The sequence below is a fragment of the Vulpes vulpes genome, chromosome 6, assembly GCF_048418805.1.
Source record: "Vulpes vulpes isolate BD-2025 chromosome 6, VulVul3, whole genome shotgun sequence".
Taxonomy (NCBI): Eukaryota; Metazoa; Chordata; class Mammalia; order Carnivora; family Canidae; genus Vulpes; species Vulpes vulpes.
Genome location: NC_132785.1, coordinates 107,275,043 through 107,299,668, shown reverse-complemented (window position 1 = coordinate 107,299,668; position 24,626 = coordinate 107,275,043). Strand labels below are relative to the sequence as shown.

At 44.5% G+C, this 24,626-nt stretch overlaps 2 protein-coding genes and 1 pseudogene across 3 annotated transcripts in view; 1 reads left to right on the top strand and 2 right to left on the bottom strand.

Moving 5' to 3' along the window:
* Positions 1-4,646, bottom strand: part of RIOX1 (ribosomal oxygenase 1) — a 37,782-nt gene extending 33,136 nt beyond the window's left edge. The window contains exons 1-2 of one of the 2 annotated variants that reach the window (XM_072761974.1): positions 1,973-4,646; positions 1,254-1,428 (exon numbers count right to left, since the gene is read on the bottom strand). In XM_072761974.1, the coding sequence (XP_072618075.1) occupies positions 2,280-4,283 (2,004 nt within the window). In that variant the 5' untranslated portion in view covers positions 4,284-4,646 and the 3' untranslated portion in view covers positions 1,254-1,428; positions 1,973-2,279. Of the gene's footprint in view, positions 1-1,253 lie in introns of both variants that reach the window. The other variant, XM_072761973.1, reaches the window with a different exon arrangement.
* The window catches only part of HEATR4 (HEAT repeat containing 4), a 43,815-nt gene extending 25,180 nt beyond the window's left edge, over positions 1-18,635 (top strand). Inside the window, exons 14-16 of the mRNA XM_026008551.2 lie at positions 338-497; positions 2,079-2,137; positions 18,324-18,635. Of these exons, the coding sequence (XP_025864336.1) occupies positions 338-497; positions 2,079-2,137; positions 18,324-18,482 (378 nt within the window). The 3' untranslated portion in view covers positions 18,483-18,635. The remainder of the gene's footprint in view (positions 1-337; positions 498-2,078; positions 2,138-18,323) is intronic.
* On the bottom strand, positions 5,068-6,113 carry LOC112927249 (glutathione S-transferase P pseudogene; annotated as a pseudogene).
* Positions 18,636-24,626: the final 5,991 nt, after the last annotated feature.

The window sequence follows — 24,626 nt, the reverse complement described above, 5'->3', positions numbered from 1 at the left end:
GGCTTTTACCAAAGGAATGCTCTAGTTGAACAGGTAGTTCAACTAATTTTTCAAAGTTGCTAAATGAGATTAAGAAATAGAGGGAAAGGACTTTAGATTCTTTTCACAAAACCAGCTTCACACCAAGCAAGCATTTCTTAGCAGATTCCTTTCATCATGCCCAAAAAGCTAAAGTAGGTGTTTCATTAACAGTTAGAAAAAATGTTCAACCAACATCAGAAGAATGCACTGAGGCATTGTGCCACCTTAACACCAACAGGCACAATGCATTGTTAATGGTTTTTGATGATTTGCAGCCTAATGCAGGTTTTTTTTCCAGTATCTTTTTCTGATCTAGATTCAAACACTAAGCCAAAAGGACTTGCTGACACAGAAAATATTCAAGATGGAGCGGGTCATAGGAAAAGTGAAGGAGGAAGCAAAACGTGTTTACCTGCAACCCAAGGAGGGGCAAAAACCACTGAAACTCTGTACTTTACTACAAGAAACTTTTCAGGGTAGGTTTCCTAGGGGTGAGTCGCATGCTCTGACTCCTTTAACAAAGCCTTTTCTGGGATCTGGACATTTGGGGAGTTTAGTTTCTAGCCCTGTAGGATGAGTCAGGAAAGGCTGCTACCTTTCCTTTTTGGCTACCTTCCTCTCAGTCCTTTTATATTTTTTCCTGCCTGCTCCCTGGATTGCTTTATGTGCTATTTTGTCCCTTTAAAAAAAGAAAAAAGAAAAAAAGATGAGGTAGTTCTAATTGAATGGATTTGAAAGTTAGAGGTCAGGATGCCTGGGTGGCTCAGCGGTTGAAGCGCCTGCCTTTGGCCCAGGGCGTGATTGTAGAGTTCCGGGATCAAGTCCCACATCAGGTTTCCTGCACGGAGCCTGCTTCTCCCTCTCTCTGCCTCTCTCTGTGTGTCTCTCATGAATAAATAAATAAAATCTTTAAAAAAAAAAAAAAAAAAGAAAGAGGTCAAAAAATGGGGTTAGGAAAACAAGAGTATGAACTAAAACAAAAACTACTGTTAAGTTTAAGCATCCAAACAAAGCCTTGTAAGTTTAACTTTTAATAGCAGTTACCTCTGGAAAGTGGGGCTGGAGAGAGAGCTATCACTTGATGTACATCCATGCTTTCGCAATTTCAAAAAACTTCATAAACTTCTAAACCTTATATAACTACACCTGTTAGTTATGGTGATAGGATCTTAAAGTTCCAGACACAACCCTAAATGAAGTGCAGACATCAAGCTATACCAAAATATACTTACAAAATCTGTGTGCCCAGGTGTAGCAGCAGCCTCAGATCATTCAGCTGCCTACCAGCCACCACCCCAAACCTAGGTCTTCTGGTTCCAAGTCCACTGCTCTCTCTCTGGTACACCAGGCTCTTTTCCACCAACCATGAGAACATTCACTTTCCAGGTTTGGGGAAGATTCCTCCAACTGCCAGAAAAAAAACGAGAGTGGAAAGTAACTTGCACACCAGCCTTCCTTCTTGGCCAGCTTGCTACAAGTTGGTTGACTAAGAGGCACAACCAGGTGACATGCTGCCCCTTTGGGAGCAATGCCAGCCACCGATGCAAGCCAAACACTGAGCAAAAACATAATATACTCTTAACTTTTCCAATAGGATTGTGCTGTTTGGGGTTCAAGTAGCATGACTAAAAGAAATTACCCCCAAAGTTATAAATTTGGCCCCAATCCTACAACCACCCCGTTACCTTTCACCTCAACCATTACAGATTTTCTCTATCTCCTCCCCCCAATTCCTTCAAACTATGTCACATAATAATCTAGCCTTTAAAAAGAGAAACATTATTTGGCACTTTAATAACTTTTCTAACATTCATACAAACAGTAACAAACAGGATACTGACCCCAACCCTCCCCCCAAACTGAGGAAAGAGAACTCAAAGGAAGGATGCAAACTCTAAATAAAAACTTCTAATGTCTCAAGCAGAATGACACAGCAAGTGCTATACAGTACACAGAAGCCTGAGGGTGATGATGAAGCTGGTGCTCTGAAATGATCAGGGATCAAAGAAATAACTGCTTTTTCCACCTCCAACTTCTGCTTTTACTTTTGTACCTAGATGAAGTGGTGATTCCTAGAAAACCGTCTGAAACTTGTGACATTAAAACAGTCATAAAGGTAAATGTGACCAGTCATAAAGGTAAATGTTTATCAAGGTAAGAACGAGTCCCCCCCCCTCCCACAATCCCTCCCCAAAAAGGTGGTAATGGTGGTAAGAGAGAATCACGGTCTTGCACCCAGCAAATAACAAGAAACTAGTTCAGGTTAGAGGCATCTTGGTGAGCAGCAGCCCCTTGTCATATAACATGGTTGCCAAGGAAAGCTGGTCCTCCACTGTGTCACAGGGCAAGTCCCCTACTCTCACAAACTCTGGGTAGGAGCGGAGCAAGAGTTCCATGGCATCAGCTTGCTGAGGATATATCTCCAAGCACTTGGGTTCTTCCAGATGATAAACACGGGAGTTCTCCACTGTATAATACAGAAACAAATGGCCTCCCTCACCCACCAGCCGAGCTATCCCATCCTGGAGCATGTGCACTTCTGTTTCTGTGGTTAACTGGGCCCCAACGTTTACAGGTTCTCCAGCCTCCCAGCGAATTGGGAGCCCATAAACACTTAGTGCCTTCTCCCTATCAGTCAACACAGGGGGCAGAGAGTCGTGGATGAAGTCTTTGGCTCGCTGGTCAGCCACAGCATCGACAGGGGCAAAGTGTCCCAAGCGGGCAACCAGGACTCGCACCTTCTCCATAAAAGCCGTTCTTCGTGGATCCTTAGAATCCGAATGCTGGGCTCCCATGTAATCCATGAAGTCTCGGGGGAGACCCCTTCGGAACTCCACGTTTTCTTCCATTGCAGCCTGCACTGCCAGAGGCAGTACGGCCTCCAGGAAGTCGCCCCAGGTATTGCGCTGGTACGTGGATAAGGTGAGGTGCAGAGAGTGCACACCATCCTGGCATTCGGCTTGGTGAATGAAGCCCCGGGGAAAATAGAGCAAATCTCCAGGTTCCAGCACAGTCTGCAGCACAGGCTCACCGAGGTCGTCCTGGCTGAAGTTGGGACTGGATGTCAGAGCCAGCTCCTCAGTCGGGACCCGGGGTCGGTACACACGCCAGAGTTTCCGACCTTCCAGCTGCAGCACAAAAGCCTCGATGTCGTCGTAGTGGGGAGCAAAGCCCTGCGAGTTGGGGGGCGTGAGGTAAATGTTGGAGCCCGCCATGCTTCCAAACTGCTCCTGGAGCACAGCCAGAAACTGCCACACGGTGGTCGAAAAAGCCTGCGGACAGAGAAGGCGCAGGGAGCAGCCGGCCTGGTACAAGGACCAGGCGGCGGCGGGGAGCGCGCGGCCGGGTGGGTTCAGGGTCTCGCGCCGCCCGTTGATGTAGCGAGCGGCGTCCAAGTGCTGCCCGAACTGCACCTCCTCGTGGCGCAGCATGGAGTCCAGGTCCGCGGTGGAGAAAAGCCCCTGATAGTAGGCGTGGTCCTGCCGCCGCACGAGCACCGCCTCCCGCTCCCACAGGCGCCGGTAGAAATGGTCCGGCGGCATGGGCGAGATGAGCCACTCGAAGAGGCGCGCTGCCCGCCGCCGGCTGCTGGGGATGCGGTTCAGCTCGGCCAGGACGCGCTGCAGCGGGGAGTCCCAGGCCAGCTCCCCGCCCGTGCCGTCCACCTGCGGCCCCGACAGCGTGGCGGGGGCCGCGGACGGCGGGGCGGCCGCCAGGTGCTGGGCATTGCACAGCAGGGCCGAGGCTTCCACCACGCGGGGCGGCGCCGCGGGCACCTCCAGCAGGCGCGCGGGCGGCGCGGAAGCCGGCACCAGACGCGCGGACAGGGCGGGCGCCTCCACCAGGCGGGCCGGCGGGGTCGGGCCCTCCACCAGGCGCACGGGCGGCGTCTGCGCCTCCACCAAGGCGCGGGGGGTCTGCAGGGAGCGGGCCGCGGGCGAGGCCTCCAGCAGCTCTGCAGGCCCCAGGTGGCCGTACGGCTCTCGCCGGGCCGCGTCGGGGATGGCCGCCGCCCCACCAGGCAGCGGGTCCCCCGCATCCTCGACCGTCGACTCCACCCTCGAGTCCTCCGAGTCCTCGCTCGGCAGCGTCTGGGCCCTCAGTGCGGCCATGCGGGACGCCACGCTTCTCCTCAGCTGCCTTCGGATCTTCCTGGGCCTCAGGGGCAGGGTGAGGACCGACCCGCTGTGCGGCTGCGGCTGGCGCCGGCGTCTCAACCGTCCGCGCCTCAAGAGCCCCCCGCTCGCCCGGAGCCCGTCCATGGCGGGACCGGGGGTGGAGGCCGGCCGGGCAGGCTAGAAATGGATCTCGCGGGGAGCGGCTGCGGGGCACTCTGGGAAGGGGGCGCGGCCTCCGGCCGCCTGCGGCTTGGCCACGCCCACCCCGGCTCCTCCCTCTCGCCCTGCTGGCGGCGCGCGGCTTCCCTCCGCAGTAACGGTGTCCGTCCAGGGCGGATCTGCAGGGGTTCCGCGTTTGCGGAGCAGCTTAAAAACCAAGTTGCTGGGGACTATGGGAGAAAGAAAGCTATTTAATTCTTCTTTCCTTCTTTAATCTGTATTCATTGGAGTGTTCCCTAGGATGTCCTCATTTCTGAACAGCGTATTTCCCAGCAACTTTGCACGGGACAACGCACAATTCTTATTTTCAAGGAATGTTCTTGGGCAAAGACCCAGATTCCTCAGGCAAAGTTCAAACCTCGGGTGCACCGGGTCTTCTTTCTCAGCAGATGACGTCAGTAATTGACCCCCCAATTTCCTTCCTTCCTTTGACCAATACAAAAATTTCAGTCATGGGGGAGGGGCGTCTGGCTGGCTCAGAAGGTAGAGCAGAGCGTGTAATCCTTGATCTCAGGGTTGTGAGTTCAAGCCCCACGTTCCGGGTGGAAACTACCTTAAAAAAATGAAGAATGCAAAAAAAAAAAAAAAATGAAGAATGCAAGGATAAGCAAAAATCTCAGTCATTGCCCTCTCTATGATATGGGAAAGAAGAGCTTTTCTACTTTTATTCTTGACATCTGTCCTTTCAACCCCATCTGGGATTTTTTTTTTCTCACTTGAAAATTTTATTGGTCAGGGAGAAAGGAAGTCAGGCAGCCCCCCAGCTTCCCGCCCAGGGTTCCACAAGCTCTCACTGCTTCCCGTTGCCATTGATGGGGCGGTTCACGTGCTCGGGGGACGACAGGAATGCCTCGAGCTTGGGTCTTGCGCTGAGGCGTGCCACATAGGACGAGAGCAGGGGGAAGGAGTCCAGGCAGCTGGGGGCCAGGACCTGGTGAATCAGCAGCAAGTCCAGCAGGTTGTAGTCCGCGAAGGAGATCTGGTTGCCCACGATGAAGCCCTGGCCCCCCTCATTCTGGGACAACAGCGTTTCAAAAGGCTTCAGGTAACCTGGTGGTGCCTTCACATGCTCCTCCTTTCCTGCCTCATAGTTAGTGTAGATGAGGAGGGCGTATTTGCAGCGGAGATCCTCCACACCATCGTTCACTACATCCAGCAAGGCCGCCTCCTGCTGGTCCTTCCCGTAGAGCCCAAGGGAGTGGCCCAGGTGTTGCAGGATGGCATTGGACTGGTACAGGGTGAGGTCTCCGTCCTGGAACTTGGGGAGCTGCCCGTAAAGACAGGAGGCCTTGAGTGAGCCCTTCATCCAGGTCTCCATGGTCACCACCTCCTCCTTCCAGCTCTGGCCCTGGTCAGCCAGCAGCATGGGCATGGCCTCGCAGCGCCCTCGAACAGGGAAGTAGATGATGGTGTAGGGTGGCATGGTTGCAGCGCGGGTGGCAGTGGCGGTGGCGGCGGCGGTAGCAGTGGCAGTGGTGGCGGCAGCAGAGCTACCATCTGGGATTTTGTTTCATTAGCAATGACTTCTCTCAGAATCTTGGATCACACCTTCTCTGAATCTTAAGCTGACCTCTTAGATCTGAGGCTCTCATTTAACAGGCACTATTAAATGTGGTAGACATAAAGGTGTAATTGTTGACAATAGAGCAGTCACTATTCCATGTAAACGTTGTTGCTTTGTACATAAAGATTACATGTACATCTGAATGATTTGAGATAAATTTCCAGGAATAGAATTGCGGGGTATAAGGGCAAGATAGTGTTTGTGATTGTTAATAGGTTTTACCAAACTCCTTTCAAAAGGAAAAAGGATTTGCCAAGGAAATAAAATCTGTAAAAAGAAATAATAACAATAAATAAATAAAATCTTTAAAAAATCATAAATAAGTCTTTTTAAAAAAGTCTTCCTCCTGGGAAGGAGGAAGTTTGTGGGTAGATTTGCTAAGGGACACCTGGGTGGTTCAGTGGTTGAGCGTCTGCCTTAGGCTCAGGTTGTGATCCCAGGGTCCTAGGATTGAATCTGCCATCGGGTGCCCTGCAGGGAAGCTGCTTCTCCCTCTTCCTATGTCTCTGCCTCTCTCTCTCTGTCTCTCATGAATAAATAAATAAAATCTTTAAAAAATAAAAGGGGGAGGTTGCCAAATTGTCTTTCTGAAGAGTTTACAGTGTTGCAAGCAATTAGTAGGTTAGACTACATGGCTTATAGGGCCTTTTCAGTGGTTCTGTTTGATCCTTCAATCTTCTTCAGTCACACTTCTATCCAAACACTTGCCAAAGCTGGGGTGCCTGGGTGGCTCAGTTGGTTTCATATCTGATTTCTGCTCAAGCTCTATGTCAAGCTCCATGTCTGGCTCTCCTCCTCCCTCTCCCCCTGCTTGCTCTCTCACTCTCTTATTAAATAAATGAAATCTTAAAAAAAAAAAAGAAAAAAAAAAACTTGCCGTAGCTTTTAGGTTTTACCCCTGCCCTTGTGTCACACTCCCCCTTTAAAATTTCTGACTGTGGGTGGCTCAGCGGTTTAGTGCCACCTTCAGCTCAGGGCGTGATCCTGGAGTCCCAGGATCGAGTCCCACGTCAGGCTTCCTGCATGGAGCCTGCTTCTCCCTCTGCCTCTGTGTGTGTGTGTGTGTGTGTGTGTGTGTGTGTGTGTGATAAATAAATAAAATCTTTAAAAAATAAATAAAATAAAATTTCTGACTGTAATATGGTCTATTACAATGATCCTCAACTGGGGCAATTTTGCCTCCCAGGAAACACTGGGGGTGGGGGTGGAATGTTATAATATGCACTGGGTAGAGGCCAGAGATGCTGTTAAACACAGTGCTGGGACACCCTGCCTGCCCCCACCGCCCCCCCGCCAACTATCTGACCCAAAATGTCACTCGTGCTGAGACCAAGAAATCTTGGTCTATTGTAGTTTCCCAACTGCTCTCTAACTTTGATCTCTCCCTGTGCCAGTTTACAACACAAGTAGCAACAACATTAATTTTCTCAAGTTGTAGCCCCAGACTTGCCATTGCCCCTCAAAAACTATCTGGCACTCCATCAACCAATCCAAGCTCCTTAGCTAGGTTCTGAAGTCATGTAATGTTACAGCTTTCTCAGTCACAACTCCCCTAAGCTCTACTTCTAGAAGTTCAGCTATTTGCTGTTCCTTGCCAATGTTCACTGTACCTTTAGTCATGCTGTTTCCTCTAAATGCTGTCCTCCAAACATCTGCGAAATGCTTATTAAAGCCCGTTTTACATTTCATCTCTTCCCCAGTCTCTCCCATCTCTCTAATCACAAGAACTTTGACCCTTTCACAGGAAAGGGTTTTGTATTTGTATTTGTATATCATGTACTGGTTATTTTCCTTCCTAAACTGTAAACTTTCCAGGATGGTGGGATTTCAAGGAAACGACTTCCTTTTTCTCTTGAGTTTAGTATACTGCCTTTCACACAGAGGGTGCACAGGAAATGTTTATGGGAAGCTGACCCACAGAATTGATTCCTTCTTACTCATTATCTGTGGCATTAGCTGAGTCAAGTTCCTCTCTCAGGTCTCAGTAATCTCATCTGTAAAATGGGAATAATAATTGAAACTACTTCTTCATTGGGTTGTGAGGGTAAAATAATGCTTATAAGGCACTTAGCACAGGGTCTAGTATAGCGCTAAACACTTAAAAAATGGTAGCTATAGGGACTCCTGGATGGCTCAATGGTTGCATCTGCCTTTGGCTCAGGTCATGATCCCAAAGTACTGGGATTGAGTCCCTCATCAGCTCCCCACAGGGAGCTTGCTTCTCCCTCTGCCTATGTCTCTGCCTCTCTGTGTCTCTCATGAATAAGTAAATAAAATATTTTAAAAAATGGTAGCTATAGGAATAATAATTTATTAGTATGGAGCAAAGCCCTGTAAGACAATTTGTGTGCCCTGGCCCAGTTTGGAGGAACTTGGAGTGGGATGAGACAGGAAGTTCTTGAATTGGACAAGGTGACAGATGGAATGGGGAGATTAAAATTATTTTTGCATATGCTCTATAAAAGTTTAAGTAAATCAGCCAGCACCATATCAGACAAGGCCATTGTGTAAGGAACTGCTCTTACACTGCTGGTTACCAGACCAAGAGTTAAAGTATGAGCTTGGGGGGTTCAGGGGGAAGTGTGGAAGTATGAGGTGAGAACAAACGATATTCTCCCATAATCTGTGCCCTAGTTTAGGGCTGCAGTGTCTGGAAGTAACAGCAGGGGGGAGCCCTCTTCCTAACTGACACACAGGCTGTGTGTGCTGGCAAGGCCATAATATCAGATCCCCTGGGGCAGTGTTGAAGAGGGCAGGTCTGGTTTGTCACTGGGAGCTTAAATTGCCTTTTCAGGGAGAGTGGTTTTCAATAGGTTTGGGGACTTACCCTACAGTGAACCAGGGGGATGCACTGTGCTTCTCGGCTCACAAAGCTGGAGTAAAAACTCAGCTTGAAGAGGGCTGTAAATTTATCTTTTCCACATCCTGTACAAACATCTCCTCCCAGTCCTTCCTGTGACCTCATCTTTTTCTTTTTAAAACATTTTGTGATTTCCTCAAAGAACATTGTTGCTGTCTTCTAGATTCCCTTGTAACTGCGAGGCATCTTTTGGAGACTGACTTATTTTAAATTTCATCACTTTTCCTGTGCTGCTACTTAGTTCTCACTATAAGAGCAGATATCAATAACCATCTTCAGAAATACAATTGAATGACATGGAGTGATATTCTTAATGTATCTTTAGGTGGGAAAAAAACAGACAAAATAAGTATTGCAGTAGGATCCCATTTGGGGGACATTTATTCATGTATACTGTGTATATGTATACCTACCTATTTATCCATATATCCATACTGTTAAAAAACAAAACTTGAATACATTTGAATATCTAATTTGCTTTATTCAACAATTTCTGAATAAGGCAGCATCCTATCTAGCAAGTAGCAAGGAACTCCAGGTTATACAAAATGGCAAGTTTCTTTTTTTTTTTTTCTTTTTAAGATTTTATTTATTTATTCATGAGAGACAGAGAGAGAGGCAGAGACACACAGGCAAAGGGAGGAGCAGGCTCCCTGCAGGGAGCTCGATGTGGGACTCAATCCTGGGATTCCAAGATCAGACCCTGGGCCAAAGGCAGGCACAGAACTGCTGAGCCACCCAGGCATCCCCAAAATGGCAGGTTTCTTACAGGCAGAAAGAGGGTGGAACAATGAAAAGTGGATTATTTCAGGTAAAGTTACCTTCCCTTAGATGAAGGCAGGGGGTCTTATCATGCATATTACCTCATTGATGCAGATCTGGGAATTCCAGACAAATTGGTTTAAAATTCTGCTCAGAGAGACTAGAAGTGCAATTAGATTAGGTGTTGAGGCTTGGTGAGGTTTAGCAAAACTGACACCTTTGAGGCCTATTGTTTCTAAGAATATATACTACTAAAGGAAGTTAGCAAGTCTTTATGCCACAATATTTAACCTCTATCTTTTGTATGGTGTGATTCAGGTGATTTTTACTTTTTTCTTTGCATGTTCTGTGTTTTTTATTTTTTTTTATTTTTTTATTTATGATAGTCACACAGAGAGAGAGAGAGAGGCAGAGACACAGGCTGAGGGAGAAGCAGGCTCCATGCACCAGGAGCCCGACGTGGGACTCGATCTGGGGTATCCAGGATCGCGCCCTGGGCCAAAGGCAGGCACTAAACCGCTGCACCACCCAGGGATCCCTGTTCTGGGTTTTCTATGCAAAACGTATATTGTTACTGAAACCTAAGTTTGGCTGCCCATCACTCAAAAGGCCAATACTCAAGAGATGAGTTTTCTGGAGAGGAATATGAGCTTTATTCAAGAGGCCAACCACCTGAATAAGTCAATTCCCAGGCTTCTGCCTGGCCCAAGATTTTTTTTTTTAAGATTTTATTTATTTATTAATGAGAGACACAGAGAGAGAGAGAGGCAGAGACACAGGCAGAGGGAGAAGCAGGCTCCATGCAGGGAGCCCGACAAGGGACTCGATCTCCGGTCTCCCCGATCACACCCTGGGCCCAAGGCGGCACTAAACCGCTGAGCCACCCGGGGATATCCTGGCCCAAGATTTTCAAAGGGGTTTAATCAGTTAAGGGAGTGCAGTGGTCTGTGGCATTTCTTAATTATGAGCAGACATGATGATGCCAGGTACAGGGTTATTGTGGTACTCAGAGGTTATGCAAGAAGTTCTGATTCCCAGGTGCCTGGGTGGCTCAGTAGGTTAAGTGTCTGATTCTTCATTTTGACTCAGGGCATGATCTCAGGATTGTAAGATGGAGCCTTGCATCAGGCTTCATCCTCAGTGGAGAGTCTGCTTGAGCTTCTCTTTCTCTCTCTCTCTCTCTCTTGCTCTCACTCTCACTCTCTGCCCCTCCCCTGCCTCAAATAAATAAATCTTAAAAAAAAAAATGAGGAAGAAGTAGTTTGGTTCGTTGGTAACCAGGAGTTGTGCAAGAGTAAGCACTCAGTTCTTTTTGCAAAAGAGGGCAAATTCTACAGATTCATAAAGGGAAATCAGTAAAGTCATTTGTGTGACCTTAAAGAAGAAAAACCTTTTGCTAAAAGATTGCTGGGCTAATTAGAAAGCTAAAGGGACGTCATATTTGCTGGCCTCTGTGGTGGCCTGGGAACATTGTGATCCTTTATTCTCCAAGGCCAGTGGCCTACAAATCTCAAAAAAAGTAAATTAGTTCAGTTACAGATGAAGGGCCTTAAGTCAGCAAGCAAGGAGCATGTAAATTTGAAGCACGTTAACCCTTAAGACCAGCTGGAATGTTTTTTTTTTTTTTTAATTTTTATTTATTGATGATAGTCACACAGAGAGAGAGAGAGAGAGAGAGGGAGAGAGAGGCAGAGGGAGAAGCAGGCTCCATGCACCAGGAGCCTGACGTGGGATTCGATCCCGGGTCTCCAGGATCATGCCCTGGGCCAAAGGCAGGCGCTAAACCACTGCGCCACCCAGGGATCCCCAGCTGGAATGTTTTGACAAATCACTTGTGCAATTAAAAATACAGTGTTTTCGGGATCCCTGGGTGGTGCAGCGGTTTGGCGCCTGCCTTTGGCCCAGGGTGCGATCCTGGAGACCCAGGATCGAATCCCACGTCAGGCTCCCGGTGCATGGAGCCTGCTTCTCCCTCTGCCTGTGTCTCTGCCCCTCTCTCTCTCTCTGTGTGACTATCATAAATAAATAAAAATTAAAAAAAAAATACAGTGTTTTCTAAACAACAAACTTAACTTTCCCAAACTCGTCTTATTTTTCGAGATCTTCAATCCAAACGTCAGTTTTGCCCCTTTGTTGTATAAGGAAAAACCCAGTTCTTTCCTCCTCCCGTGTCTTTTTTTTTAATATATATATAAAGATTTTATTTATTTATTCATGACAGACACACACAAAGAGAGAGGCAGAGACCCAAGTAGAGGGAGAAGCAAGCTCCATGCAGGGAACCTGACATGGGACTCGATCCGAGGTCTCCAGGATCATACCCCAGGCCAGGATCATACCCCAGGCCGAAGATGGCACTAAACTGCTGAGCCACCAGGGCTGCCCATCTCCTGTGTCTTTCTTTCTTTCTTTTTTTTTTTTTTTTTAGAACACTGTGCCAGTGCCCATCCTTTTTTTTTTTTTTTTTTTAATGATAGTCACAGAGAGAGAGAGAGAGAGGCAGAGACACAGGCGGAGGGAGAAGCAGGCTCCATGCACCGGGAGCCCGATGTGGGATTCGATCCCGGGTCTCCAGGGTCGCGCCCTGGGCCAAAGGCAGGCGCCAAACCGCTGCGCCACCCAGGGATCCCCTCCTGTGTCTTTCTTATGTGTCTCCTTTACTCTTCACATACAGAACACTCACAACACTTCACTTCTGACATTTCTGGTCACCAGCTACATGAGGGTTTTTTGCCACAACAAGCAATTCTCTGCAACACCAGCTGGGGGTGGTGAATTTAACTAATTCTAACACTATCTACCTGAAAATAGCATCGAATTCCATAGGTTAAGGGCTCAACCCCAAGACTGTTCCCACCCTACTTCAGATGCCAATTGCAATTAGTAGGTCCCCAGGTTACCCTCAACTTCTGTCCAATTTGACTACAAATTAAAGGGGATTATGAGGTTTCCACAACCCCTCCTTGGGTTCAAATAATTTCTTGGAGTGGCTCACAAAACTCAGAAATATTTACATTGTCTAGTGTATTAAGGATATGATAAAGGAGGGCACCTGGGTGGCTCATTTGGTTTTTGAGCATCTGCCTTTGGCCTGGGTCATGATCCCGGGGCCCTGGGATCAAGCCCCACATCAAGGTCCCTGTTCCTCGGAGAGCCTGCTTCTCTCGTCTCCCATCCCTCACCCTGCTTGTGTGTACGCTCCCTCTCTCTCTGTCAAATGAATAAATAAAATCTTTAACATTAAAAAGAAAGGATATGATAAAGGAGACAGATGAACAACCAGACCAAGAGCTACATGGGGAGGTCTGGGAGGGTCCTGATAGCAGGAGCTTCTGTCCCTGTGGAATTGGGGTATGTGTCACACTCTTAGTGTGGATACGTTCACCAACCAGAAACCCTCCGAGCTCCATACTATTGGGATTTTTATGGAGGCTTCCTCTTACAGACATGATTACTTAATAACTTGGTTCCTAGCCCCTCTCCCCTCTGTAAAGGATGAGAAGTGGACTGCAAAATTCCAAGCTTCTAATCATGGCTTGGTCTTTCTGGTGACCAGTCGCAATCCAGAAACCTGCCTAGGATTACCTCAATAGACCAAAAGATGCTCCAGGTGCTCTTATCACTTAAGAATTTACAAAAGTTTTAAGAGCCCTGTGTCAGGGAAGGGGCCAAAGACAAATATTAAAACAAGAGATGCTCTTAGTGTTATTATTATTAGGAGATTATGAGGTTTTCAGTAGTTCTATGCCAGGAATGGGTGTGTGTGTGGGGGGAAATCAATAGATATTTTTTCTATTATCCCACAGGTGATATACACTGAATCAGATTCCTTGTTGAAAGGGGAATAGGAAAAAGTGAAATAAAAGGAAAGTAAAAATGTCCAGGGCAGTGGTTCTCAACCCAGTGATTTTGCCCCTACGGGACATTTGGTGTTGTGTAGAGACATTTTTGTGGTTGTTACAACAAAGGAGTTTCTACTGGCATATAACTGGTAGAGGCCAGAGATGCTAACAAATGTTCTACAGTGTACAGTACAGCCCTACAACAAAGAATTATTCAGCCCAAATGTCAATAGTACCAAGATTGAGAAACCCTAGTATAAACTTTTGGATGACTTCATCAATATAAAAATGTGAATGTCTTTAAACCAAGTAATTGTACTTTTGGGAATCTATTCTTTAAAATATTCACCCATATGCCCCTGGCTGGCTCAGTTGGTAGAATATGCAACTCTTGATCTTGGAGTTTTAAGTTTGAGCCCCATGTTGGGTGAAAAGATTACTTATAAATAAAATATTTAGGGATGCCTGGGTGGCTCAGTTGGTTAAGCATCTGCCTTTGGCTCAGGTCATGATCCCAGGGTCCTGGGATCGAGATCCACATCAGGCTCCCTTGTCAGCAGAGAGTCTGCTTCTCCCTCTCCTCTAATCCTTCCCCCTGCTCATGTGTACACTCTCTCTCTTTCTCATTCTCTCAAATAAATAAGTAAATAAATAAATAATCTTAAAAAAACCCACAACTATATACATTTAAATATGGTTTATTTATTGAAAATTTTTTTATTTTTAAGTAATCTCTACACCCAACATGGGCTTGTATTTTCAATCCCCAAAATCAAGAGTCACATGCTCTGCAGACTGAGCCAGTCAGGTGCCCTAGTTTCTTTAAAACCATATATATTATGTGCACATGTATCTGCACAGCTGAATATCTGGAAAGATATATACCAAACTGAAGGCAGAAGTTGTCTCTGGGAATGGGATTATTGGCAATAGAACTTTCACATTTTACTTTATATATTACTGATTTATTTTGCTTAAGGCCTCAATGACTAGGCCTTTGCTTTGGCAAACATGAGACAGATTACAATCTAACTTTGACACTGCTGAGTTTCTAATTTGTAAGACTAATTTTCCAAATTACTGTAAATCGGGGGTCAACAAATTGTATCCTTCCAACCAAAGCCAGCCTGTCTCCTGTTTTTTGTTTTTGTTTTTTTTTAAGATTTTATTTATTTATTCATGAGAGACAGAGAGAAAGAGAGAGAGAGGCAGAGACACAGGCAGAGGGAGGAGCAGGCTCCATGCAAGGAGCCTGATGTGGGACTCCATCCTGGGTCTCCAGGATCACGCCCTGGGCTGAAGGCGGTGCTAAACCGCAGAGCCACCCGGGCTGCCCCCTCTCTCCTGTTTTTATACACTCAGTAGACTAGGAATGATTTTTATATTTTCAAATGGTTGAAAAAATCAGAAGGAGAATAATAGTCTGTGACATAAAATATATATAAAATTTTAATTGCAGTGCCCACAAGTAGACCTATATTGGAACACATCCACACTCATTCATTACAAAGTGTCTGTGGCTACTTTTATGCTGCAACAGCGTAATGGAGTACTTTTGAGACAAACTGACCCCCAAAACCTAAGGTATTTACTAACTGGTCCTTTACAGAAAAAGTCTGCCAAATCCTGATATAAGTCGTGAAAGATGCTATCTAGGATGTTGAACTTCTGGGAGCCTGGGTGGCTCAGCGGTTGGGCGCCTGCCTTAGGCTCAGGTCATGATCCCGGGACCCGGAATTGAGTCCCACAACTGGATCCCCGTGAGGAGCCTGCTTCTCCCTCTGCCTATGTCTCTGACTCTCTCTCTCAGTCTGTGTCTCTCATAAATATATAAATATTAAAAAAAAAAAATGTTGAACTTCCAACTCTCCTGTTCATATACCCACTAAAAGAATTGTGAAGAGCTGTATCACCTCTTTGCCTTTTGAAGTTGACATCCGAAGTATTTTCACTCTGGGACACCTGGCTCGCTCAGTTGGTGGAACATGTGACTCTTCATATTGGGGTCATGAGTTCAAACCCCATGTTGGGTGTAGAGATTACTTAAATTTTTTTTAAAAATCTGGGGGGAGAGGGGAAAAATATAAATTAAAAAATCTTTTAAAAAAGTGTTTTTGGAAAAAAAAATAATAAAAAAATAAAAAATAAAAAATAAAAAAGTGTTTTCGGGGCAGCCCTGGTGGCTCAGCAGTTTAGCACATGAGTTCAAACCCCATGTTGGGTGTAGAGATTACTTGAAAATTTTTTAAAAATCTTGGGGGAGAGGGGAAAAATATAAATTAAAAAATCTTTTAAAAAAGTGTTTTCGGGGCAGCCCTGGTGGCTCAGCAGTTTAGCGCTGCCTTCAGCCTGGGGTTTGATCCTGGAGACCCTGGATCGAGTCCCACATCAGGCTCCCTGCATGGAGCCTGATTCTCCCTCTGCCTGTGTCTCTGCCTCTCTCTCTCTATCTTTGTATCTGTCATGAATAAATAAATAAAATATTTAAAAATAAATAAATAAATAAAAAGTGTTTTTGTTTTAAGTTTAAATAGATGAAAAGGATCTAATTTATTCCAGCATTTACACATTACTATTTTATTATTTTTTGAAAAGATTTTACTTATTTATCTGAGAGAATGTGCATGAACAGGGGAGAGGCAGAGGGAGAGAGAGAGAATGTGGATCAGACTCCCTGTTGAGCAGAGAGTGGGACTTGGGACTTGATCCTAGGACCCTGAGATCATGACCTGAGCTGATGGCAGACACATAACCAACTGAGCCACCCAGGCACCCTACATATTGCTATTTTAAACTATAACTAAACATCACTCTTTAAAATGTTACATCACTCTTTTAAATGCATCCAATTGAATCTACATACCATAATAGTTTGATGCCCACCATCATCCACTAAAATAAAATGAATAAAGCTCTTCTTTAAAATTGAAATGGTTTATCATTTTGACACAAATTTCCATTTCCATTTTGAAATAACTTCCACAAAGAATTTTATTCTAATATACTGTATGTTTATGCTTGAAAATATTTTTCATCATCATCACATCACCTATAACAAAAATATGTATTTATATTGAGGTTCCAGTTATCTTGTCATAGTCTCATCCTTCCTGGTATCCCCAATCTCCTAAATGATTTTTTTTAATAGCTGAATACATTAAGGATCACCCTGTGCTATATAGTTCTATGGGTTTTGACAAATGTGTAATGCCATGTCCCATGTATCCATCATTTCGGTATCATACAGAATAGTTTAACCACACTAAAAATCTCCTGTGTTTTACTTATTCTATCTTTCCCTCTCCACACAAATACCTAGCAGTCACAAATCTTTTAATTATCTTTATGGTTTTGCTTTTTCCGAAATGTCACATAACTGAAATCATATATAATGTAGGCTTTGCAAACTTCTCCACATGTGTATGTGTAAGGTCCTCTCAGTGTGGGATGGAGCTGGGAATGAAAAGAGATGCCTGTATCTGCCACTGCCATTCACCTATTTTGCCCATCCCCCCAACCCCCTTGCCCTCTGTCAACCAGCAGTTGTTCTCTTTATTTATATGTCTGATTCTGCTTTTTGTTTATTCATTTTTTAAATATTCTTTTGTTTTGTTTACTCATTTTTAAATTTTTTATTTTTATTTTTTAAGTAAACTCACAACCTCAAGATAAAGAATCACTCACTCTGCTGACTGAGGCACCAGGTGGTGCCTCCTCATTTTTTTTTTTTTTTTTTTTTCCTTTTTAAGGTTCCACATATGAGGGCAGCCTGAGGGTGGCTGAGGGTGGCTCAGCGGTTTAGCACCGCCTTCAGCCCAGGGCCTGATCTAGAGACCCCAGATGGAGTCCCACATTGGGCTTCCTGCATGGAGCCTGCTTCTCCCTCTGCCTGTGTCTCTGCCTCTCTCTCTCTCTCTCTGTGTCTCTTATGAATAAATAAATAAAATCTTTAAAAAAACCGTATTCCACATATGAGTGAAATCATAGGGTATTTGTGTTTCTCAGTCTGACTTATTTCATTTAACATAACACCCTCTAGATGCATCCATGCTGTTGACAATGGTACAATTTCATCCTTTTTTATGGCTGTGTAATATTCATGTGTGTGTGTGTGGGGGGTGTATCTCACATCTTCCTTACCCATTTGTCTATGGATGTATGCTTAGGATGTTTCTGTATCTTGCTTATTGTAAGTAATGCTGCAAAAAACATAAGGATGTATGTATCTTTTCAAATTAGTGTTTTTGTTTTCTTTGGGTAAATATCCAGTAGCGGAATTATTGGATCACATGGTAATTCTATTTTTAACTTTTTGAGAATACTCCATACTGTTTTCCACAGTGGCTGTACCAATTTATATTTCTACCAACAGTGTGTGAGGGGCTTTTTTCTCCACAGAGGACATCCCTCTTAGTAGTCCATGGAGTAATGCAGAAACCTTGATTGATATTAGAACTACCTAGACTCCTGAGGATGTTGTACCCTAGGTATAAGCCCCACCCTGGCCATTACTACATTGGTTTTCGGGGTTGAAATAGAGCAGTGCTACATCCCCAACGACTGTTCACCCTGAATGAACCCACCTCCTCAGCACATCCTAGGAATAGATCTCTTTAGTCATAGCTACAAGAGTGTCCCATCACTCTATGCTACTTTTGCATAATAGTAAAGACATAAGAAAATGCAGGCTAACTGCAAAGATTATCACGCAGATGCCCAAGCCTTCTTGGGTGGGAAATTCAGGCATATTTGCCACAATAGGCTTCTGACTGGGGTCAAGGGGAAGACAGGTCTTGAATTCTATTTTCTTATTTATTATAGTAGTTCATAGAGGTATTTTGATAAACCATGGCTGAAGAAACTTTCTCTTTGAGTCTACCCTTTACATGAGACCACACGTTTGGCATAGGCATTCATGTGTTAATATTTCTCTGCAGCCTGTGAGGCCCCACACACCAAATCCCTGGTCACAGAGTCCAGTCCTCAACCTAAACACAAGAAGCAGAAGTCAATCATCATGTGTGAAAGATCTACGCAGTGCCCGGGAGAAAAGGATTATGATGGGACCATTTGGATCGGACAACCTGGATCTCTAGCCGGATAAATACTCAGAAATTTTTTCCAGGGTCATGTTCTCTTCCCCTGGAAGGAAAGGTAATCATTTCTAGGATGAGCCTTCTCCTGCTCCAAGATAGACAGCAGTGGACCTGGTAGTCACATTGTTTTTTATTGGTATTGTACAATCTCTTTGTCATTATGTTTATAAAGAAAAATCTATTTAACACTAGTCCTGGCTTTTTAACGTGCACCATTTACACAAAAGGTTAAAGAAATTTGACATCACATTAGATGATTGAGCATATTTTCCCATATCCTAGAAAAGTTATATACTAATTATAGGTCAGAGCTCCAAATTTTACTAGAGTAGAAATATTGAAAGACCCATTATCCTGTGCAAGCTATATAAAGAGCCCTCTGAAACCCAAATACCATTTGTCTAGGAAAGAGAACAGCTTGGGTGTTTTTTTCTTTTTTTAATCTACAAGTCTAGTCTTGCTCTAGAGCAGGTTCTTTACAAGACTGTTACAAGAAGACCAAACTGGCACAATCATTTTCCCTCGCACCACCACAAGTAGGCGTGAACACTTTGAGATCCCTTGGAAGCATCACTGCAGTTTAACAATGCTGATTAACAATTCTCATGAACCTCAAGGTACCCTAAAACTTTATTATTTAATTAAATTAATTAATTTATTTGAGAGAGAGAGAAAGCATGAGTGTGGAAGGGGCAGAGGGAGGGGGAGAAACAGACTCCCTGCACAGCAGGGAGTCTCATGTGGGGCTTGATTCCAGGACCCTGAGATCATGCCCTGAGCCGAAGTCGGATACCCAGGCGCTTCTACCTTTATGCTTTAAAGGTTTAGACATGATGGAAGAGTTGCAGACTGTACGTATCATTAGATAGGATTATGTAAGAGCATACTGATGTAGGAAGGCCAGGTCAAAGACCCAGAGTCGGTGTTGCAGGACAACAAAGAGGGTCCTTGGCTTCACACAGCATAGAAATCAAACTCAAGCCAGCAGGAAGTGAGAGCAGAGTTGAAGACATAGAGCAGATACAGATGGAGCATTTGAGAGATTCTGAAAGGAAAAGGAGGCTGAGTCTCTCTTTGCTTGGATTTGGAGTTTTTATTGAGGATGATAGTCTGGTGTACAAGTCCTCTAAGGCATCCGGAATCTGGCCAAAACAAAGATGAGTGCTCAGGCGTCCTCCATAAGTCACTTATGCCCTGGAGCCAGGGGTCTTGGCGTCAGGAGCTGATGGTGTCTGGAGCCAGTGGTCTTGAAAAACAAATGTGACCACCCCACCCAGTCACTCCTTAGATGTTATCTATTGTGCTGCAAGACTCCAAAGAAATCATTAACTCCTTGACCTTTACAAGGAAGACATGCATTATTTGTACTATAAGCCATGGTTGCAGGGCAGGAGTCCAGGTCCTAGCAAGAATAGAAGCAGGAAAAGGAACAAAGAATAAAACCAGCTTTTTTTCGTGAGGTCCCTTCAATTTCCCTGTCTCAACATCACACACACACACACACACATACACACACACACACACACAAAATCCCCAAGGAGGAGGAGAAACCTAGAATTCAAAGTAGTGTGACTCCAGCTTTCTTTCCTAAAAAGTAATTGCTATTTACACCTTAAAAAGCTTTGGGACTGGGACACCTGGGTGGCTCAGTGGTTGAGGGTCTATCTAGCTCAGGTCATGATCCCAGGGTTCTGGGATCGAATCCCACATCAGGCTCCCTGCTGGGAGCCTGTTTCTCTCTCTGCCTATGTCTCTGCCTCTCTCCCTGTGTCTCTTATGAATAAATAAATAAAATCTTTTAAAAAAAAAAAGCTTTGGGACATTTACAGAGGAAAATACAGACAATGTGAATCTCTCCCTCCCTTTTTCTTCCCCTAATCACATCCTCTCCTCTGGTGACATTGTTATCACCAGCAATATAAAAAGCAATAATTCCCACTATGAAAGCCTCACAGCAATAGGACACAGGGACAAAAGGACTTTGGGGGGAGTATCAGTTAACTGCATAACAGAAAATCTTTCCTTTTCCTGACTCATGTAACCCACGTTTTTATTTATTAGTTTATGCATTTCGTCCAAGTGAAATAGGGATCCAAAAAGCACCATCTCATAAATCGAGGTTATTTCCACATCTATTAAACCTGAGGATTCCAGGATCTGGCTACCAAGAGGCATTTGAGACAATAAAGAATTTTATACGAGTACTTTCTCAGCCCCTCTAGCTTTAACTTTGTCATTTCCTAGTGAAAGGACTTTATTGTGTATGCTGCCTTGCTGGCAAGAATTAGAGAGCCCAAAGGAACTCTTCAGTCAATCAGCAAGACCAAACAGAGCGTCTCTTAGAACATCTGCACTGTGGGAGATGCGGAAGCGCAGAAGAAATGGCCCTTGTGCTCGAGGAGTTTACAAGGGGTTTTATAAGACATACATATAAGGATCTTTCAAAGACAATATGCTTAATCTAGTAGGAAATGTGTGGCACCCAGCAGATGTGCTGTAGCAGTCAGGGTGGGGATAGGAGGTGCCACAGTAGTCATGGAGACACAGGAACTTTCTTGGATATCAGACCACGCACAGGACTTGGATAGCACAGAGGGAGGAGGGAAAATCTTCCAGGTGATCAGAAGGACAGTACTAAAGGCTGCAGGAAGAAATGAGCTTGGGAAGGGCCCGTGACTGCTCCTTTTTCCTCCTCTGTTTCTAAATTGGTTTACTTGTTTTTTTTTTTTTTTAATTGGTTTACTTGTTACTCTGTGATAGAGGAGCTAGACATCCATTCTCCTTACCCTCATGCTTCTGCTAATCTATTCATATTAACAAAATATGACAAAATACTCCAGGAGTATCACAAATCCTTTATAAAGAGCCTTGCCTATCCTTAACCGAGATATCTGTAGGACATTCTGTTCAGTTGTCTCCTTTTCCTTGTTCTCTTTTCATTTTCCTCTCCCTTTCTTCAGCCACAACATGGATTAACTCCACGGGTCAATTAAACAAGTGACAGCTCCCTATCCTGCTCTAAAAGGAAGCTTCTGGAGGGCAGCCCCGGTGGCGCAGGGGTTTAGCGCCGCCTGCAGCCCAGGGCGTGATCCTGGAAACCCTGGATTGAGTCCCATGTCAGGTTCTCTGCATGGTGCCTGCTTCTCTCTCTGCCTGTGTCTCTGCCTCTCTCTGTGTGTGTCTCTATGAATAAATAAATAACATCTTTTAAAAAATAAATAAAAATAAAAAATAAAATAAAAGGCAGCTTCTGTTTGGCCCAGCATATGGGAGAAACACTATATTGTCCTTCTTTTGGTTGAGAGCTAGAGAAAACGTTCATTTTTCAACCAAGATTCACATCATTACTAGTTTACATCTAAGTTAGCTTCCATTAGTGAATTACCATCAACAGCAATCTTCCTGACCAGACCAATAGCAAAGTGGGGTAAAAAGGAAAACATTTGTGTTAGAATTTACTCTTGGGGAGCCTGGGGAGCTCAGGCAGTTAAGCATCTACCTTAGGCTCAGGTAATGATCTTGAGGTCCTGGAATCGAGTCCAATGTCAGGCTCCCTGCTCAGTACAGAGTCTGCTTGTCTCCCTCTCCCTCTGCCCCTCCCCATCATTCATGCATTCTACCTCAAATAAATAAAATCATAAAGAATTTACTTCCAAAATCTCCTATTGGTTATCACATAATCCAACCACCCTACAATCATTTCTTGATGATCTGTATTGTCAGCAAATACTTACCAAACATATGTATTATTTACTCACCATGGATATACCGGGAAGCATTTTTTTAAAAGATTTTATTTATTCATGAGAGACACAGAAAGGCAGGGGGAGAAGCAGGCTCCATACAAGGAACCCGACGTAGGACTCGATCCTGGGACTCCAGGATCATGCCCTGGGCCAAAGACAGTCACCAAACTGCTGAGCTACCCAGGGATCCCCCAGGAAGCATTAAGATTGTTTCTCTCACTTTGAGGAATTTTTCCTCTAGTTGAATGAAATGTTTGTTTGGAAAAAAAAAAAAGAAATGTTTGTTTGTTTGTTTGTTTGTTTGTTTGGAGGCAGCATCAGGCCTTTTCACATGATGTGAAGGCTTTTCACATGATGAGTTTTCAGAATATTGCCCACTTGACTGAACCTTAGCATACTCAGGCTGCTCCCATATGTTCCTAGCACCATCAAAAAAACATTTCTCAAAATTCAGGGAAATCATCCTAGCAAGTCATGGAGCCAGGCAGCGAACTGGTTTCCATCTCCAGGAGTTACTGCGGCCCTCCTCATTGACCCAATGAGAATTCATTTTTGCCTGCCTGGGCTGAACTGGCACTTTCTACACCATGGGTTTGGAAAAGACTGTGCTTTATATGCCTTTCGAGATCATCCATCTGTCCTCTTAGGACTTCTGTGGGAGGCCAATTTAGAATATAGTCTTACATGTTAGGGTTTAGACCCTTTCATTTTCATTTACCTACCTACCTTTCTTTCACCTCAACAGTTTTGATCAAACATGCAAGTGTGTAGTAGTACAGGTAGCTCTTTCCTGAAATTCAATAATAGATGATTAATTTAATCTATTTTAATTATCTAACATATTCATGATCTCAGAAAAGAAAAAAAGCTTTGAATTTAACTTCTAGCTCTCTTCACTTCAGAATCATATAACTTCACATTGCTCATTTATCCATCAGCAGAGCAGTTGAGTTTAAAGCTTCGAGAAGAGGGGGTCTATAGAGAGGATTCAGAAAATCAGTGCCTTCATTGGACCATACTACCCCATTGACCCCAAATTGTTGCTTGGAGTACTTCACCCCAAAAGGTCATGGAATCCCTGAATGCCCATAAGTTTGAGACTCTCACAGACAAAGCTAAGGGAAGACATCCGACTTCTAAGTCTTTGCAAAGGCAATGTGATCTGATAGAAAAATGGTAGGCTCCAGTTCACATTTCCTACTACTCGTAAATTTGAGACTTTGTGTCAGATTACATTAGCATTCTGAGCTTTACTTTGATCATTTGTGAAATGGCAAGAATAATTCTCATAGGTCCATTTATAGGATGTGGTTCTCAATCGGGTTGAATATTAAAATTGTTTTGTTTTGTTTTTTTAAATGCTGCAGTCCTGGACACCTGGGTGGCCCGGTCGGTTAAATGTCTGCCTTTGGCTCAGGTCATGATCCCTGGAGTCCTGGGACTGAACCCCACATTGGGCTCCCTGCTCAGAGGGGACCCTGCTTCTTCCTCTGCTCCTCACCCTGCTTGTGTCCTCTCTCTCTCTCCTAAATAAATAAATAAATAAATAAATAAATATTTTTAAAATTTTATTTATTTATTCATGAGAGACACACAGAGAGAGACAGAGACACAACACAGGCAGAGACACAGGCCGAGGGAGAAGCAGGCTCCATGCAGGGAGCCTGATACGGGACTCGATTCCGGGTCTCCAGGATCATGCCCTGGCCCAAAGGCAGTGCTAAACCACTGAGCCACCTGGGCTACCCAATAAAATTTTTTTTTTAATTTTTATTTATTTATGATAGTCACACAGAGAGACAGAGAGAGAGGCAGAGACAAAGGCAGAGGGAGAAGCAGGCTCCATGCACTGGGAGCCCGACGTGGGATTCGATCCTGGGTCTCCAGGATCGCGCCCTGGGCCAAAGGCAGGCGCTAAACCACTGTGCCACCCAGGGATTCCCCAATAAAATTTTTTAAAAAAGAAAAAGAAAAAATAAAATGCTGTAATCTGTGCCATACCTCCAGCAAATTAAGTCAGAATCTCTGAAGGTGAAATCCAGACATCCCTAGATTTTAGAAGCTTCACAAGTCATCCTAATACGCAATCAGGATTAAAAAAAACCTGGTAAGGGTCCAAAAATGCTTGTTTCAAATCAGCAATTGAAGTATTTTCGGTATGTGTTCTAAGATTGCACCACTAGGTGTCGGTTTGACCATACAAATCAGTTCTCAGGAGCTTCTGGATACTTGTTGTCAGGGTAATGACTAAGTACCATTACCTTAACTATTTGTTGAGTATCTACTTTATGCCAGACACAGTGCTGATGACTCTTAAAATGTTTGATTTGTAATCCTATATCAAGTAGGCAAGATAGGTATTGTCCCAATCATGAGGAAGCAGAGGGTCAGAATGACT